This window comes from Oncorhynchus masou, unplaced genomic scaffold, assembly GCF_036934945.1.
Source record: "Oncorhynchus masou masou isolate Uvic2021 unplaced genomic scaffold, UVic_Omas_1.1 unplaced_scaffold_6070, whole genome shotgun sequence".
NCBI lineage: Eukaryota > Metazoa > Chordata > Actinopteri > Salmoniformes > Salmonidae > Oncorhynchus > Oncorhynchus masou.
In genome coordinates this window covers 1-19,252 of record NW_027012493.1, presented here as the reverse complement: position 1 = coordinate 19,252, position 19,252 = coordinate 1, and the positions used below count along the sequence as shown (strand labels likewise).

Sequence of the window (19,252 nt, the reverse complement as noted above, 5' to 3'; positions counted from 1 at the left end):
TTGTATCCTACTAATAGAATAAGGATATGCAGTATTCTCAGTTTGTATCCTACTATTAGAATAAGGATATGCAGTATTCTCAGTTTGTATCCTACTAATAGAATAAGGATATGCAGTATTCTCAGTTTGTATCCTACTAATAGAATAAGGATATGCAGTATTCTCAGTTTGTATCCTACTAATAGAATAAGGATATGCAGTATTCTCAGTTTGTATCCTACTAATAGAATAAGGATATGCAGTATTCTCAGTTTGTATCCTACTAATAGAATAAGGATATGCAGTATTCTCAGTTTGTATCCTACTAATAGAATAAGGATATGCAGTATTCTCAGTTTGTATCCTACTAATAGAATAAGGATATGCAGTATTCTCAGTTTGTATCCTACTAATAGAATAAGGATATGCAGTATTCTCAGTTTGTATCCTACTAATAGAATAAGGATATGCAGTATTCTCAGTTTGTATCCTACTAATAGAATAAGGATATGCAGTATTCTCAGTTTGTATCCTACTAATAGAATAAGGATATGCAGTATTCTCAGTTTGTATCCTACTAATAGAATAAGGATATGCAGTATTCTCAGTTTGTATCCTACTAATAGAATAAGGATATGCAGTATTCTCAGTTTGTATCCTACTAATAGAATAAGGATATGCAGTATTCTCAGTTTGTATCCTACTAATAGAATAAGGATATGCAGTATTCTCAGTTTGTATCCTACTAATAGAATAAGGATATGCAGTATTCTCAGTTTGTATCCTACTAATAGAATAAGGATATGCAGTATTCTCAGTTTGTATCCTACTAATAGAATAAGGATATGCAGTATTCTCAGTTTGTATCCTACTAATAGAATAAGGATATGCAGTATTCTCAGTTTGTATCCTACTAATAGAATAAGGATATGCAGTATTCTCAGTTTGTATCCTACTAATAGAATAAGGATATGCAGTATTCTCAGTTTGTATCCTACTATTAGAATAAGGATATGCAGTATTCTCAGTTTGTATCCTACTAATAGAATAAGGATATGCAGTATTCTCAGTTTGTATCCTACTAATAGAATAAGGATATGCAGTATTCTCAGTTTGTATCCTACTAATAGAATAAGGATATGCAGTATTCTCAGTTTGTATCCTACTAATAGAATAAGGATATGCAGTATTCTCAGTTTGTATCCTACTAATAGAATAAGGATATGCAGTATTCTCAGTTTGTATCCTACTAATAGAATAAGGATATGCAGTATTCTCAGTTTGTATCCTACTAATAGAATAAGGATATGCAGTATTCTCAGTTTGTATCCTACTAATAGAATAAGGATATGCAGTATTCTCAGTTTGTATCCTACTAATAGAATAAGGATATGCAGTATTCTCAGTTTGTATCCTACTAATAGAATAAGGATATGCAGTATTCTCAGTTTGTATCCTACTAATAGAATAAGGATATGCAGTATTCTCAGTTTGTATCCTACTATAGAATAAGGATATGCAGTATTCTCAGTTTGTATCCTACTAATAGAATAAGGATATGCAGTATTCTCAGTTTGTATCCTACTAATAGAATAAGGATATGCAGTATTCTCAGTTTGTATCCTACTAATAGAATAAGGATATGCAGTATTCTCAGTTTGTATCCTACTAATAGAATAAGGATATGCAGTATTCTCAGTTTGTATCCTACTAATAGAATAAGGATATGCAGTATTCTCAGTTTGTATCCTACTAATAGAATAAGGATATGCAGTATTCTCAGTTTGTATCCTACTAATAGAATAAGGATATGCAGTATTCTCAGTTTGTATCCTACTAATAGAATAAGGATATGCAGTATTCTCAGTTTGTATCCTAATAGAATAAGGATATACAGTATTCTCAGTTTGTATCCTACTAATAGAATAAGGATATGCAGTATTCTCAGTTTGTATCCTACTAATAGAATAAGGATATGCAGTATTCTCAGTTTGTATCCTACTATTAGAATAAGGATATGCAGTATTCTCAGTTTGTATCCTACTAATAGAATAAGGATATACAGTATTCTCAGTTTGGATCCTATTAGAATAAGGATATACAGTATTCTCAGTTTGTATCCTATTAGAATAAGGATATACAGTATTCTCAGTTTGTATCCTAATAGAATAAGGATATGCAGTATTCTCAGTTTGTAACTCTAATAGAATAAGGATATGCAGTATTCTCAGTTTGTATCCTATTGAGAATGAGGATGCAGTATTCTCAGTTTGTATCCTACTATTAGAATAAGGATATACAGTATTCTCAGTTTGTATCCTACTAATAGAATAAGGATATGCAGTATTCTCAGTTTGTATCCTACTAATAGAATAAGGATATGCAGTATTCTCAGTTTGTATCCTAATAGAATAAGGATATACTCGAGTTTGTATTCTCAGTTATGTATTCCTATCTATTAGAATAAGGATATACAGTATTCTCAGTTTGTATCCTATTAGAATAAGGATATACAGTATTCTCAGTTTGTATCCTAATAAGAATAAGGATATGCAGTATTCTCAGTTTGTATCCTAATAGAATAAGGATATACAATAGAATAAGGATTCTATTCAGTTTGTATCCTAATAATAGAATAAGGATATGCAGTATTCTCAGTTTGTATCCTACTAATAGAATAAGGATATGCAGTATTCTCAGTATTCTCAGTTTGTATCCTATTAGAATAAGGATATGCAGTATTCTCAGTTTGTATCCTATAATAGAATAAGGATATGCAGTATTCTCGGTTGTATCCTAATAGAATAAGGATATGCAGTATTCTCAGTTTTTATCCTACTTAGAATAAGGATATGCAGTATTCTCAGTTTGTATCTACTAATAGAATAAGGATATGCAGTATTCTCAGTTTGTATCCTACTAATAGAATAAGGATATGCAGTATTCTCAGTTTTGTATCCTACTAATAGAATAAGGATATGCAGTATTCTCAGTTTGTATCCTACTAATAGAATAAGGATATGCAGTATTCTCAGTTTGTATCCTACTAATAGAATAAGGATATGCAGTATTCTCAGTTTGTATCCTACTATTAGAATAAGGATATGCAGTATTCTCAGTTTGTATCCTACTAATAGAATAAGGATATGCAGTATTCTCCAGTTTGTATCCTACTAATAGAATAAGGATATGCAGTATTCTCAGTTTGTATCCTACTATTAGAATAAGGATATGCAGTATTCTCATTTGTATCCTAATAGAATAAGGATATGCAGTATTCTCTTTGTATCCTAATAGAATAAGGATATACAGTATTCTCAGTTTGTATCCTACTAATAGAATAAGGATATGCAGTATTCTCAGTTTGTATCCTACTAATAGAATAAGGAATAAGGATCCTAATAGAATAAGGATATACAGTATTCTCAGTTTGTATCCTACTAATAGAATAAGGATATGCAGTATTCTCAGTTTGTATCCTACTAATAGAATAAGGATATGCAGTATTCTCAGTTTGTATCCTACTAATAGAATAAGGGTATGCATTATTCTCCAGTTTGTATCCTACTAATAGAATAAGGATATGCAGTATTCTCAGTTTGTATCCTATTAGAATAAGGATATGCAGTATTCTCAGTTTGTATCCTATTAGAATAAGGATATGCAGTATTCTCAGTTTGTATCCTACTAATAGAATAAGGATATGTAGTATTCTCAGTTTATATCCTATTAGAATAAGGATATACAGTATTCTCAGTTTGTATCCTAATAGAATAAGGATATGCAGTATTCTCAGTTTGTATCCTATTAGAATAAGGATAAGTTTGTATCCTATGCAGTATTCTCCAGTTTGTATCCTACTAATAGAATAAGGATATACAGTATTCTCAGTTTGTATCCTACTAATAGAATAAGGATATGCAGTATTCTCAGTTTGTATCCTATTAGAATAAGGATATACAGTATTCTCAGTTTGTATCCTATTAGAATAAGGATATGCAGTATTCTCAGTTTGTATCCTATTAGAATAAGGATATGCAGTATTCTCAGTTTGTATCCTATTAGAATAAGGATATACAGTATTCTCAGTTTGTATCCTATTAGAATAAGGATATGCAGTATTCTCAGTTTGTATCCTACTAATAGAATAAGGATATACAGTATTCTCAGTTTGTATCCTAATAGAATAAGGATATGCAGTATTCTCAGTTTGTATCCTACTAATAGAATAAGGATATGCAGTATTCTCAGTTTGTATCCTATTAGAATAAGGATATGCAGTATTCTCAGTTTGTATCCTATTAGAATAAGGATATGCAGTATTCTCAGTTTGTATCCTAATAGAATAAGGATATGCAGTATTCTCAGTTTGTATCCTACTAATAGAATAAGGATATGCAGTATTCTCAGTTTGTATCCTAATAGAATAAGGATATGCAGCTCAGTATTCTACTAATAGAATAAGGATTGTATCTCTACTAATAGAATAAGGATATGCAGTATTCTCAGTTTGTATCCTACTAATAGAATAAGGATATACAGTATTCTCAGTAAGGATTGTATTCTCTATCCTACTAATAGAATAAGGATATGCAGTATTCTCAGTTTGTATCCTATTAGAATAAGGATATGCAGTATTCTCAGTTTATATCCTACTAATAGAATAAGGATATGCAGTATTCTCAGTTTGTATCCTATTAGAATAAGGATATGCAGTATTCTCAGTTTGTATCCTATTAGAATAAGGATATGCAGTATTCTCAGTTTGTATCCTACTAATAGAATAAGGATATGCAGTATTCTCAGTTTGTATCCTAATAGAATAAGGATATGCAGTATTCTCAGTTTGTATCCTACTAATAGAATAAGGATATGCAGTATTCTCAGTTTGTATCCTAATAGAATAAGGATATGCAGTATTCTCAGTTTGTATCCTAATAGAATAAGGATATACAGTATTCTCAGTTTGTATCCTATTAGAATAAGGATATGCAGTATTCTCAGTTTGTATCCTATTAGAATAAGGATATACAGTATTCTCAGTTTGTATCCTAATAGAATAAGGATATGCAGTATTCTCAGTTTGTATCCTATTAGAATAAGGATATGCAGTATTCTCAGTTTGTATCCTATTAGAATAAGGATATACAGTATTCTCCAGTTTATCCTACCAATAGAATAAGGATATGCAGTATTCTCAGTTTGTATCCTACTAATAGAATAAGGATATGCAGTATTCTCCAGTATTCTATTAGAATAAGGATATGCAGTATTCTCAGTTTGTATCCTACTAATAGAATAAGGATATGCAGTATTCTCAGTTTGTATCCTATTAGAATAAGGATATGCAGTATTCTCAGTTTGTATCCTACTAATAGAATAAGGATATGCAGTATTCTCAGTTTGTATCCTACTAATAGAATAAGGATATGCAGTATTCTCAGTTTGTATCCTAATAGAATAAGGATATGCAGTATTCTCAGTTTGTATCCTACTAATAGAATAAGGATATGCAGTATTCTCAGTTTGTATCCTACTAATAGAATAAGGATATGCAGTATTCTCAGTTTGTATCCTACTAATAGAATAAGGATATGCAGTATTCTCAGTTTGTATCCTATTAGAATAAGGATATGCAGTATTCTCAGTTTGTATCCTACTAATAGAATAAGGATATGCAGTATTCTCAGTTTGTATCCTACTAATAGAATAAGGATATGCAGTATTCTCAGTTTGTATCCTACTAATAGAATAAGGATATGCAGTATTCTCAGTTTGTATCCTAATAGAATAAGGATACATTATGTCTGGTATGGTTTTGTGTGTTATCTAGTGTTGAAGTAAGTTGTCCCCAGTACCAGCCCCTTGTATCTGAGAACAAACAGAAACACCCCGGTATGAGTATGACATCAGTTCTGTGTTACAATATTACCCATAATGCTCTCTGTCTGTCTCCAGGCAGCGTGGGTGCTGCGGGCGGTGACCTGTATTGACCTGACGATCTTGGCCGGTGACGACACGCCCGGCAACGTCCACCGGCTGTGTAGAACGAACCAGCCGGTAAACTACGACCTGCTGAAGAGCATGGACATGCAGGACGAAGGTAGTGGGGGGTCTGTCTGTCTGGATGAAGGTGCTCTCTGTCTGTCTGTCTGAATGAAGGTAGTGGGGGGTCTGTCTGGATGAAGGTAGTGGGGGTCTGTCTGGACGAAGGTAGTGGGGGTCTGTCTGGGCTGAACGCAGTGGGGTCTGTCTGGTATGAAGGTAGTGAGCCGTCTGTCTGTCTGTCTGGAAGAAGGTAGTGGGGGTCTGTCTGTCTGGACGAAGGTAGTGGGGGGTCTGTCTGTCTGTCTGGAAGAAGGTAGTGGGGGTCTGTCTGTCTGGACGAAGGTAGTGGGGGTCTGTCTGGAAGAAGGTAGTGGGGGTCTGTCTGTCTGGACGAAGGTAGTGGGGGGTCTGTCTGTCTGTCTGGAAGAAGGTAGTGGGGGTCTGTCTGGACGAAGGTAGTGGGGGGTCTGTCTGGAAGAAGGTAGTGGGGAGGTCTGTCTGTCTGGACGAAGGTAGTGGTCTGGATGGGTCTGTCTGTCTGTCTGGATGAAGGTAGTGGGGGGTCTGTCTGTCTGGATGAAGGTAGTGGGGTCTGTCTGAATGAAGGTAGTGGGGGTCTGTCTGTCTGGATGAAGGTAGTGGGGGGTCTGTCTGTCTGTCTGGAAGAAGGTAGTGGGGGGTCTGTCTGTCTGGATGAAGGTAGTGGGGGGTCTGTCTGGAATGAAGGTAGTGGGAGGTCTGTCTGTCTGTCTGGATGAAGGTAGTGGGGGGTCTGTCTGTCTGGATGAAGGTAGTGGGGGGGTCTGTCTGTCTGGATGAAGGTAGTGGGGGGTCTGTCTGTCTGGATGAAGGTAGTGGGGGTCTGTCTGTCTGGACGAGAAGGTAGTGGGGGTCTGTCTGTCTGGACGAAGGTAGTGGGGGTCTGTCTGTCTGTCTGGATGAAGGTAGTGGGGGTCTGTCTGTCTGTCTGGATGAAGGTAGTGGGGAGTCTGTCTGTCTGTCTGGATGAAGGTAGTGGGGGGGTCTGTCTGTCTGGGCGCGAAGGTAGTGGGGGGGGTCTGTATGTCTGGATGAAGGTAGTGGGGGGGTCTGTCTGTCTGGATGAGTGAGTGGGGGGTCTGTCTGTCTGTCTGGACGAAGGTAGTGGGGGGTCTGTCTGTCTGTCTGTCTGGACGAAGGTAGTGGGGGGTCTGTCTGTCTGGACGAAGGTAGTGGGGGGTCTGTCTGTCTGTCTGGACGAAGGTAGTGGGGGGTCTGTCTGTCTGGACTGAAGGTAGTGGGGGTCTGTCTGTCTGGAAGAAGGTAGTGGGGGGGGTCTGTCTGTCTGGATGAAGGTAGTGGGGGGTCTGTCTGTCTGTCTGGACGAAGGTAGTGGGGGTCTGTCTGTCTGGACGAAGGTAGTGGGGGGTCTGTCTGTCTGTCTGGACGAAGGTAGTGGGGGGTCTGTCTGTCTGGACGAAGGTAGTGGGGGGTCTGTCTGTCTGGACGAAGGTAGTGGGGAGGTCTGTCTGTCTGGAAGAAGGTAGTGGGGGTCTGTCTGTCTGGAAGAAGGTAGTGGGGGGGTCTGTCTGTCTGGACGAAGGTAGTGGGGGGGGTCTGTCTGTCTGTCTGGACGAAGGTAGTGGGAGGTCTGTCTGTCTGTCTGGACGAAGGTAGTGGGGGGTCTGTCTGGACGAAGGTAGTGGGGGGTCTGTCTGTCTGGACGAAGGTAGTGGGGGGTCTGTCTGGATGAAGGTAGTGGGGGGTCTGTCTGTCTGTCTGGACGAAGGTGGTGGGGTGTAGCAAAGAATAGCTTTGTACTGAGAGCAGCTGCCATTTTATGTCGATTGTGAATGAACATGTGATTATTTCTCCCCTTTTTCAGGGACGTAACATGTCTGTCGTGCTCCTTAGTTTGCCCACTAGAGGGCGGCGTGCTCCTTAGTTTGCCCACTAGAGGGCGGCGTGCTCCTTAGTTTGCCCACTAGAGGGCGGCGTGCTCCTTAGTTTGCCCACTAGAGGGCGGCGTGCTCCTTAGTTTGCCCACTAGAGGGCGGCGTGCTCTTAGTTTGCCCACTAGAGGGCGGCGTGCTCCTTAGTTTGCCCACTAGAGGGCGGCGTGCTCCTTAGTTTGCCCACTAGAGGGCGGCGTGCTCCTTAGTTTGCCCACTAGAGGGCGGCGTGCTCCTTAGTTTGCCCACTAGAGGGCGGCGTGCTCCTTAGTTTGCCCACTAGAGGGCGGCGTGCTCCTTAGTTTGCCCACTAGAGGGCGGCGTGCTCCTTAGTTTGCCCCACTAGAGGCGACGTGCTCCTTAGTTTGCCCCACTAGAGGGCGACGTGCTCCTTAGTTTTGCCCACTAGAGGGCGACGTGCTCCTTGGTTTGCCCCACTAGAGGGCGACGTGCTCCTTAGTTTGCCCCACTAGAGGGCGACGTGCTCCTTAGTTTGCCCCACTAGAGGGCGACGTGCTCCTTAGTTTGCCCCACTAGAGGGCGACGTGCTCCTTAGTTTTGCCCACTAGAGGGCGACGTGCTCCTTAGTTTTGCCCACTAGAGGGCGACGTGCTCCTTAGTTTTGCCCACTAGAGGGCGACGTGCTCTTGTGTTTCACATGATAGGCCTATCTTTGGTGTTGACATTGAGTGAAGAGTACCTATATGTTCTGGTTGTATCTGTGTATCTAGGTGTGACTACTGCAGCGGTGTGCGTGTACCCATCTCGTGTGGCTGATGCTGTGAAGTCACTGAAAGCAGCCAACTCCAGCCTACCTGTCGCCTCAGGTAAGAGAGAGAGAGAGGACAGTTGGACAGTCCAGGTGTATGTTGCTTAATTATAACACATTAAAAACGGCTCATACAGCCGCAACATGAATGAAATAACAGACTATTGTGACATGGAAAAACTATAGATAATGACTCAGCGGCGTCTCTCTCCGTCCTGCTCCTCCTCTCCTCAGTGGCGACCGGTTTCCCTGCAGGCCAGACCTCTCTGAAGACCAGGCTGGAGGAGGTCCGTATGGCTGTAGAGGATGGAGCTATGGAGATAGATATAGTCATTAACAGGACTCTGGCTCTCACTGGCCAGTGGGAAGGTGTGGTATTTTAATTTAATTTTACCTTTATTTAACCAGGCAAGTCAGTTAAGAACAAATTCTTATTTTCAATGACGGCCTAGGAACAGTGGGTTAACTGCCTGTTCAGGGGCAGAACGACACATTTGTACCTTGTCAGCTCGGGGGTTTGAATTTGCAACCTTCCTGGTTACTAGTCCAACGCTCTAACCACTAGGCTACCCTGTCGCCCCAATAGACACTCACCGGACACTTTATTAGGTACATCCGGCTAGTACCGGTGTCAAGACCACCCTTTAGTTCCAGAACAGCCTGTAAACATAGTCAGTCAACATGAATATGTAAACATACAGTCAGTCAACGTGAATATGTAAACATACAGTCAGTCAACGTGAATATGTAAACATACAGTCAGTCAACGTGAATATGTAAACATACAGTCAGTCAGCGTGAATATGTAAACATACAGTCAGTCAACGTGAATATGTAAACATACAGTCAGTCAACAGGAATATGTAAACATACAGTCAGTCAACGTGAATATGTAAACATACAGTCAGTCAACGTGAATATGTAAACATACAGTCAGTCAACGTGAATATGTAAACATACAGTCAGTCAACGTGAATATGTAAACATACAGTCAGTCAACGTGAATATGTAAACATACAGTCATTCAACGTGAATATGTAAACATACAGTCAGTCAACAGGAATATGTAAACATACAGTCAGTCAGCATGAATATGTAAACATAGTGTCGTTCAAAATTTTGGGGTCACTTAGAAATGTCCTTTTTTTGTCCATTAAAATAACATCAAATTGATCAGAAATACAGTGTAGACATTGTTAATGTTGTAAATGACTATTGTGGCTGGAAACGGTTGATTGAACTATGGTGTTGCTATGGCAGTATGAGCTATGGTGTTGCTATGGCAGTATGAACTATGATGTTCCTATGGCAGTCTGAGCTATGATGTTGCTATGGCAGTATGAACTATGATGTTGCTATGGCAGTATGAACTATAATGTTGCTATGGTGTTGCTATGGCAATGAGCTATGGCAGTATGAACTATGGTGTTGCTATGGCAGTATGAACTATGATGTTGCTATGGCAGTATGAACTATGATGCTGCTATGATGTTGCTATGGCAGTATGAGCTATGATGTTGCTATGGCAGTATGAGCTAGTGGTGTTGCTATGGCAGTATGAGCTATGGTGTTGCTATGGCAGTATGAGCTATGATGTTCCTATGGCAGTATGAACTATGATGTTGCTATGGCAGTATGAGCTATGATGCTGCTATGATGTTGCTATGGCAGTATGAGCTATGATGTTCCTATGACAGTATGAGCTATGATGTTGCTATGGTGTTGCTATGGCAGTATGAGCTATGATGTTGCTATGATGTTGCTATGGCAGTATGAGCTATGATGTTGCTATGACAGTGTCCATTTAAATGCCCTCTGTCTCCTCAGCCATGTATGATGAGGTGTGTCAGTTCAGAGAGGCCTGTGGGGAGGCTCACATGAAGTCCATCCTGGCTATAGGAGAGCTGGGGACCTACACCAATGTCTACAAGGCTAGTCTGGTGGCTATGATGGCTGGTGAGTGTTCACACACACACCCACACACACACACACAGGGCCGGTGTTATATACACTTGGGATCCAACTCACATTTCTCTCTCGTTGACGAATGATTTGTGAAAATCCCAGTTGAATGCGCTCCGCTCATCTCTCCTGCGAATCAGGCCCAGTGATATTGTTGTTGTTTTTTTACAAATGGTGCAGTTTGTCATGTTCTCCTGTGGGGGGCGCTGTTGTTCAGGCTGTACTCTCTGTCTCTGTACTTAGCTAACCTGATGAACACTCTGTCACACACATACACACACACACACACACACACACACACACACACACACACACACTGAACTGTACACTTAGCTACCAGTCACATAATAAGCCTGACTACCAAATTGTCAGCCGGTCCGATAGAGATCATTATTAAAATACATTGCTTTTGTCTCACTGCTTGCTCCTTAATCTCCCCTTGTTCTATAAATTGCGTATGAGATTCCAGAAATTGAATGATAATTTTGCCTATTAATCTATGACTGCGGCTATTTTACTCCGACACACACACTCACACACGCTCTCACACACGCTCTCTCACACACACGCTCTCACACCGCTCTCACACGCTCTCTCACACACACGCTCTCACACGCTCTCACACACACACTCTCACACACACACGCTCTCACACACGCTCTCTACACACACACATGCTCTCACACACACGCTCTCTCACACACACGCTCTCACACACACGCTCTCACACACACGCTCTCACACACACGCTCACACACACGCTCTCACACACACGCTCTCACACACACGCACGCTCTCTCACACACGCTCTCTCACACACGCTCTCTCACACACACGCTCTCTCACACACAACGCTCTCTCACACACACGCTCTCTCACACACGCTCTCTCACACACACGCTTCTCACACACACGCTCTCACACACACGCTCTCACACACACGCTCTCACACACACACACACACACACACTCACACACACACACACTCTCACACACACACTCTCACACACACACACTCTCACACACACACTCTCACACACACTCACTCTCACACACACACGCTCCTCACACACACACGCTCTCACACACACACGCTCTCACACACACACGCTCTCACACACACACGCTCTCACACACACTCTGCACACACACACACTCTCACACACACACTCACACACACACGCTCTCACACACACACGCTCTACACACACACGCTCTCACACACACACGCTCTCACACACACACGCTCTCACACACACACGCTCTCTCACACACACGCTCACACACACGCTCTCACACACACGCTCTCACCACACACACGCTCTCTCACACACGCTCTCTCACACACACGCTCTCACACACACGCTCTCACACACACGCTCTCACACACACACACACACTGCTCACACACACACACTCTCACACACACACTCTCACACACACACACTCTCACACATGATATTTGCTATGGCAGTATGAACTATGATGTTGCTATGGCAGTATGAGTTATGGTGTTGCTATGGCAGTATGAGCTACACATGTTGCTATGGCAGTATGAGCTATGTGTTGCTATGATGTTGCTTTGGCACACTATGACACTATGGTGTTGCTATGGCACGTATGAGCTATGACACGCTGCTATGGCACGTATGAGCTATGGTGTTGCTATGGCAGTATGCTTACACACATGATGTTCCTATGGCAGTATGAACTATGATGTTGCTACACACATGAGCTGGTGTTGCTATGGCAGTATGAGCTATGATGTTCCTACACACGCTATGAACTATGATATTGCTATGGTGTTGCTATGGCAGTATGAGCTATGATGTTGCTATGGTGTTGCCTTGACAGTGTCCATTTAAATGCCCTCTGTCTCCTCAGCCATGTATGATGAGGTGTGTCAGTTCAGAGGCCTGTGGGGAGGCTCACACACACAGTCCATCCTACAGCTTCACAGACGCTGGGGACACTACACACACACGTTCACACACACGCTCTGGTGGCTATGATGGCTGGTGACACACACACACACACACACACACACACACACACACACACAGGGCCAGTGTTACACATGGGATCAAACTCACATTTCTCTCTCTCGTTGACGAATGATTTGCTTCAAAATCCCAGTTGAATGCGCTCCGCTCATCTCTCCTGTGAATCACGCCACACACACGCTTCATTTGTTTTTACAAATGGTGCAGTTTGTCATGTTCTCCTGTGGGGGGCGCTGTTGTTCACACACGCCACACACACACGCTCACACACACACGCCACTTAGCTAACCTGATGACACACTCTCTCACACACACACACACACACACGCCACACACACGCACACACACACGCTACACTGTACACTTACACGCTACCAGTCACATAATACGCCTGACTACCAAATTGTCACACACACGCTCATTATTAAAATACATTGCTTTTGTCTCACACTTGCTCCTTAATCTCCCCACGTTCTACAACATGCTCTCACACACACACACACACATGATAATTTTGCACTACACACATCTACACACACGGCTATTTTCACACACGCCCTCACACACACGCTCACACACACGCTCACACACACGCTCACACACACACGCTCACACACACACGCTCTCACACACACGTTCACACACACGCTCTCACACACACACACACACACGCTCTCACACGTCCACACACGCTTCACACACGCTCTCACACACACGCTCTCACACACATGCTCTCACACACACACACACACACACTGCTTACACACACACACTCACACACACACACTCACACACACTGCTTGCTCACACACGCTCTCACACACGCCCTCACACACACGCTCACACACACGCTCACTCACACACGCTCACACACATGCTCACACACACACACACACACTGCTTACACACACACACTCTCACACACACACTCTCACACACACACTCACACACACACGTTCTCACACACACACGCTCTCACACACACACGCACTCACACACACTGCTTGCACACACACACACACACACTGCTTGCTCACACACACACACACACACACACACACACTGCTTGCTCACGCACACACACTGCACGCACACACACACGCCACACACGCACACACGCTTGCCCACGCACACACACACACACACACACACACACTGCTTGCACGCACACACACACGCTCACACACACACACACACTGCTTGCCCACGCTAGCCAAATGAAAGGAGCGTCCATTACCGCCATCCTCGTTTAATAACCTCTATCAATTATCAGCTCATTAACATCCCCCATAACCAATGGACAGAATTACTCACTCTGTCCCTCTGTCTGGGGGGGTGGAGAGGGAAAGATGGGGAGAGATGGGGGGTGAGGAGAGGGAGAGATGGTGGGAGAGATGGTGAGAGATGGGGGTGAGTGAGGGGGAGAGAGGGGGAGAGATGGAGAACGAGAGGGAAAGATGGTGAGAGAGGGGGGGGGTGAGGAGAGCGAGAGGGAAAGATGGTGAGAGAGGGGGAAAGATGGTGAGAGAGGGGGAAAGATGGTGAGAGAGGGGGAGAGATGGTGAGAGAGGGGGACAGATGAGAGAGAGGGAGAGAGAGGGGGAAAGTTGGTGAGAGAGAGGGGGAGAGATGGTGTGAGAGGGGGAGAGAGCGAGAGAGAAAGAGAGGGGGAAAGAAATAAGGGAGGGGGAAACTCTGACTGGGGGTAACAATAGATAGTACATATCTGAAAGATGGTGAGAGAGGGGGAAAGATGGTGAGAGAGGGGGATGCATAGTACATATGGGGAGAGATGGGGGAGGGAGGGGGAGTCTAGATGGTAGAGGGGGGAGAGATGGTACAGAGATGGTGAGGGAGGGGAGAGTGGTGAGGGGGGGAGAGAGGGGGATAGTACAAATCTGGTAAAGGGTTCGAAAGTCTAGAGATGGGGGGTAAGGGAGAGCATAGGGAAAGATGGTGTAAGGGGGAAAGATGGTCTAGAGGGGAAAATGGTGAGAGAGGGGGAAAGATGGTGAGAGAGGGGGAGAGAGGGTCAGAGATGGGGAGAGATGGGGAGGGAGGGGGAGACATGGTACATAGATGGTGAGGGAGGGGGAGAGATGGTGAGAGAGGGGGAAAGATGGTGAGAGAGAGGGTGAGAGGGGAAAGATGGTGAGAGAGAGGGTGAGAGATGGAAAGATGGTGAGAGAGAGAGGGGGACATAGTGAGATATCTGTAAAGATGGTGAGAGAGAAAGATGGTGAGAGAGGGTGAGAGGGAATGGTGAGAGAGCGGGGTGAGAGTGGAAAAGATGGTGAGAGAGCGGGTGAGAGTGGAAAAGATGGTGAGAGAAGGGTGAGAGAGGGAAAGATGATGAGAGAGAGGTGAGAGAGGGAAAGATGGTGAGAGAGAGAGAGTAAAGATGGTGAAGGGAGGGGGAAAGATGGTGAGAGGGGATTATGAGGGAGAGAGAGAGAGAGGGTTATGAGGAAAGGAGAGAGAGTCTAGAGAGAGTAAGAAAGAGAAGGGGACGATAGTGTGAAGAGAGCGAGAGAGAAAATGAAGAAATAAAGAAACTTTGACTGTAACAATACATAGTACATATCTGTTAAGGGTTCATCAGTCTAACGTAACAATACATAGTACATATCTGTAAAGGGTTCGTCAGTCTAACGTAACAATACATAGTACATATCTGTAAAGGGTTCGTCAGTCTAACGTAACAATACATAGTACATATCTGTAAAGGGTTCATCAGTCTAATGTAACAATACATAGTACATATCTGTAAAGGGTTCATCAGTCTAGTAATGAGCTGTCGTTAGAGACTAGGGGGTTGGGAGGAGGAAGAAGGGATGGGGGGAGGAAGATGGGGATGGGGAGGAGGAGGGGGATGGGGGAGGAGGAAGGGATGGGGGGAGAAGGGATGGGGAGGAGAAGGGATGGGGGGAGCAGGAAGGGATGGGGGAAGAGGAAGGGGATGGGGGGAAGAGGGAAGGATGGGGGGGGAGGAGGAAGAAGGGATGGGGGAGGAGGAAGAAGGGAGGGGGGAAGGGAAGGGATGGGGGAGGAGGAAGAAGGGATGGGGGGAGGAGGAAGAAGGGATGGGGGGAGGAGGAAGAAGGGATGGGGGGAGGGGGGAGAAGGGATGGGGAGAGAAGGGATGGGGGGGAGGAAGGGATGGGGGGAGGAGGATGGGATGGGGGAGGAGGGAAGAAGGGATGGGGGAGGAGGAAGGGATGGGGGAGGAAGAAGTGATGGGGGGAGGAGGAAGAAGGGAGAGGGGGAGGAGGAAGAAGGGATGGGGGGAGGAGGAAGAAGGGATGGGGGGAGGAAGAAGAAGGGATGGGGGAGGAGGAGGAAGGGGATGGGGGAGGAGGAAGAAGGCATGGGGGAGGAGGAAGAAGGGATGGGGAGGGAGGAGGATGGGGGGAGGAGGAAGAAGGATGGGGGGGGAGGAGGGAAGGGATGGGGGAGGAGGAAGAAGGTATGGGGGAGGAGGAAGAAGGGATGGGGGAGGGAGGAAGAAGGGATGGGGGGGAGGAAGAAGGGATGGGGGGAGGAGGGGAAGAAGGGATGGGGGGGAGGAAGAAGGGATGGGGGATGAGGAAGAAGGGATGGGGGAGGAGGAAGAAGGGATGGGGGAGGAGGAAGGGATGGGGGAGGAAGAAGTGATGGGGGGAGGAGGAAGAAGGGATGTAGGGGGAGGAGGAAGAAGGGATGTAGGGGGAGGAGGAAGAAGGGATGTAGGGGGAGGGAGGAAGAAGGGATGGGGGGAGGAGGAAGAAGGGATGGGGGGAGGAGGAAGGAGGGATGGGGGGAGGAGGAAGAAGGGATGGGGGGAGGAGGAAGGAGGGATGGGGGAGGAGGAAGGAGGGATGGGGGGGAAGGAGGGCAGAATAGAGGAATGATGCTTTTTACCAGGGTTTGTGGTTCATCCATTAAAAGCCTGTCATTTCATCTTCTATTTTTATCCAGAAAGCTGATAAGACATAATTGTCTCAGAAGGAAAGGAAGGGATAAATGTAGGGATGGACGGGAGGGAAGGGGATAAATGAAGGGTAACATTGATGAAGCAGGCAGCACACACCCTCTGTTAGCTCTGTCACAGTGTCAGACACCATATGTTCTCCTCTGGCTCTGGAGGCCCTGGGAGCAGAGCGGCCTCTCCCTGGGAGCAGAGCGGCCCTCTCTGGAGGCCCTGGGAGCGGCCCTCTCTGGAGACCCTGGGAGCAGAGCGGCCCTCTCTGGAGGCTCTGGGAGCGGAGCGGCCCTCTCTGGAGACCCTGGGAGCAGAGCGGCCCTCTCTGGAGGCTCTGGGAGCAGAGCGGCCCTCTCTGGAGGCTCTGGGAGCAGAGCGGCCCTCTCTGGAGGCTCTGGGGCGGAGCGGCCCTCTCTGGAGGCTCTGGGAGCGGAGCGGCCCTCTCTGGAGACCCTGGGAGCAGAGTGGCCCTCTCTGGAGGCTCTGGGAGCAGAGTGGCCCTCACTGTAATGTCTCAGGAGGCTCAGGGAGCAGAGTGGCCCTCACTGTAATGTCTCTGGAGGCCCTGGGAGCAGAGCGGCCCTCTCTGGAGGCTCTGGGAGCAGAGTGGCCCTCACTGTAATGTCTCTGGAGGCTCTGGGAGCAGAGCGGCCCTCACTGTAATGTCTCTGGAGGCCCTGGGAGCAGAGCGGCCCTCTCTGGAGACCCTGGGAGCAGAGCGGCCCTCACTGGAGGCCCTGGGAGCAGAGCGGCCCTCACTCTGGAGGCCCTGGGAGCAGAGCTGCCCTCTCTGGAAGCCCTGGGAGCAGAGCGGCCCTCTCTGGAGACCCTGGGAGCGGAGCGGTCCTCTCTGGAGACCCTGGGAGCAGAGCGGCCCTCTCTGTAGATCCTGGGATGAGCGGCCTCACTGTAGTGTCTCTGGAGACCCTGGGAGAAGAGCGGCCCTCTCTGGAGACCCTGGGAGCGGAGCGGCCCTCCCTGGAGACCCTGGGAGCAGAGCGCCCTCACTGTAATGTTCTGGAGACCCTGGGGCAGAGCGGCCCTCTCTGGAGGCTCTGGGAGCAGAGCGGCCCTCTCTGGAGGCTATGGGAGCAGAGCGGCCCTCTCTGGAGGCTATGGGAGCAGAGCGGCCCTCTCTGGAGGCTATGGGAGCAGAGCGGCCCTCTCTGGAGGCCCTGGGAGCAGAGGGGCCCTCTCTGGAGACCCTGGGAGCGGAGCGGCCCTCCCTGGAGACCCTGGGAGCGGAGGCGGCCCTCTCTGGAGACCCTGGGAGCGGAGCGGCCCTCTGGAGACCCTGGAGCAGAGCTGCCCTCCTGGAGACCCTGGGGGCAGAGCGGCCCTCCCTGAGACCCTGGGGGCAGAGCGGCCCTCTCTGGAGACCCTGGGCGGAGCGGCCCTCTCTGGAGACCCTAGGCAGAGCGGCCCTCTCTGGAGACCCTGGGAGCAGAGCGGCCCTCTCTGGAGACCCTGGGAGCGGGCGGCCCTCGCAATGCCGGGACCTGGGAGGCGGAGCGGTCCTCTCTGGAGACCCTGGGGGCATTGCGGCCCTCAGTATAATATCCTGTTTCAGTCAGAGATACTTTAGAACTAGCTGTGCCTTTTATACTGTAGTAGTATCATATTGTTTTTTTAGTCCAGTCTGATGACATCTCTACATGTCCTATATTTATTCAAACAAAATGTATTTCTAGAATTTCTCGAATGTTTAAATGTATTGTAGTCATCTGTATGTCTAGTTTCCTATTTCTATTGCTCATTCTGCTCGGATGGGATCTTTTTGGAATTGTAGAAAGTTGAAAAGCTGAGTAGATTCCATATTGATATAGAAGAAATTGTAATGGTGACAATAACACCACATTTCTAACAGGTTGTTATCTCGCATGTTTAATTCACTGCATTCGGATTGTATTCAGACCCCCTGATTTCCCCCACATTGTGTTACGTTTACAGCCTTACATTTTGTCCCCTCATCAATCGGCACACACGACCCCCTAGTGACATCACACGACCCCGTAGTGACATCACAAGACCCCGTAGTGGCATCACAAGACCCCCGTAGTGGCATCACACTACCCCGTAGTGGCATCACAAGACCCCGTAGTGGCATCACAAGACCCCGTAGTGGCATCACAAGACCCCGTAGTGACATCACACGACCCCGTAGTGACATCACACGACCCCGTAGTGACATCACACGACCCCGTAGTGACATCACAAGACCCCCGTAGTGTCATCACAAGACCCCCGTAGTGTCATCACACGACCCCCGTAGTGACATCACAAGACCCCCGTAGTGACATCACAAGACCCCCGTAGTGACATCACAAGACCCCCGTAGTGACATCACACGACCCCCGTAGTGACATCACAAGACCCCCGTAGTGACATCACAAGACCCCCGTAGTGACATCACAAGACCCCCGTAGTGACATCACAAGACCCCGTAGTGACATCACAAGACCCCGTAGTGACATCACAAGACCCCGTAGTGACATCACAAGACCCCGTAGTGGCATCGCAAGACCCCCGTAGTGGCATCGCAAGACCCCCGTAGTGACATCGCAAGACCCCCGTAGTGACATCGCAAGACCCCGTAGTG

The 19,252-nt window shown here is 46.3% G+C and overlaps 1 protein-coding gene across 1 annotated transcript; it reads left to right on the top strand.

The window, feature by feature from the left end:
- Window positions 1-5,937: 5,937 nt before the first annotated feature.
- On the top strand, window positions 5,938-17,275 carry LOC135536378 (deoxyribose-phosphate aldolase-like; the record flags this gene model as incomplete). The annotated part of the gene is made up of 5 exons (XM_064962720.1): window positions 5,938-6,082; window positions 8,690-8,785; window positions 8,962-9,096; window positions 10,555-10,683; window positions 16,818-17,275. Coding segments are annotated over 5 exons (963 nt in total), but the record flags the coding sequence as incomplete, so codon positions are not given.
- Window positions 17,276-19,252: the final 1,977 nt, after the last annotated feature.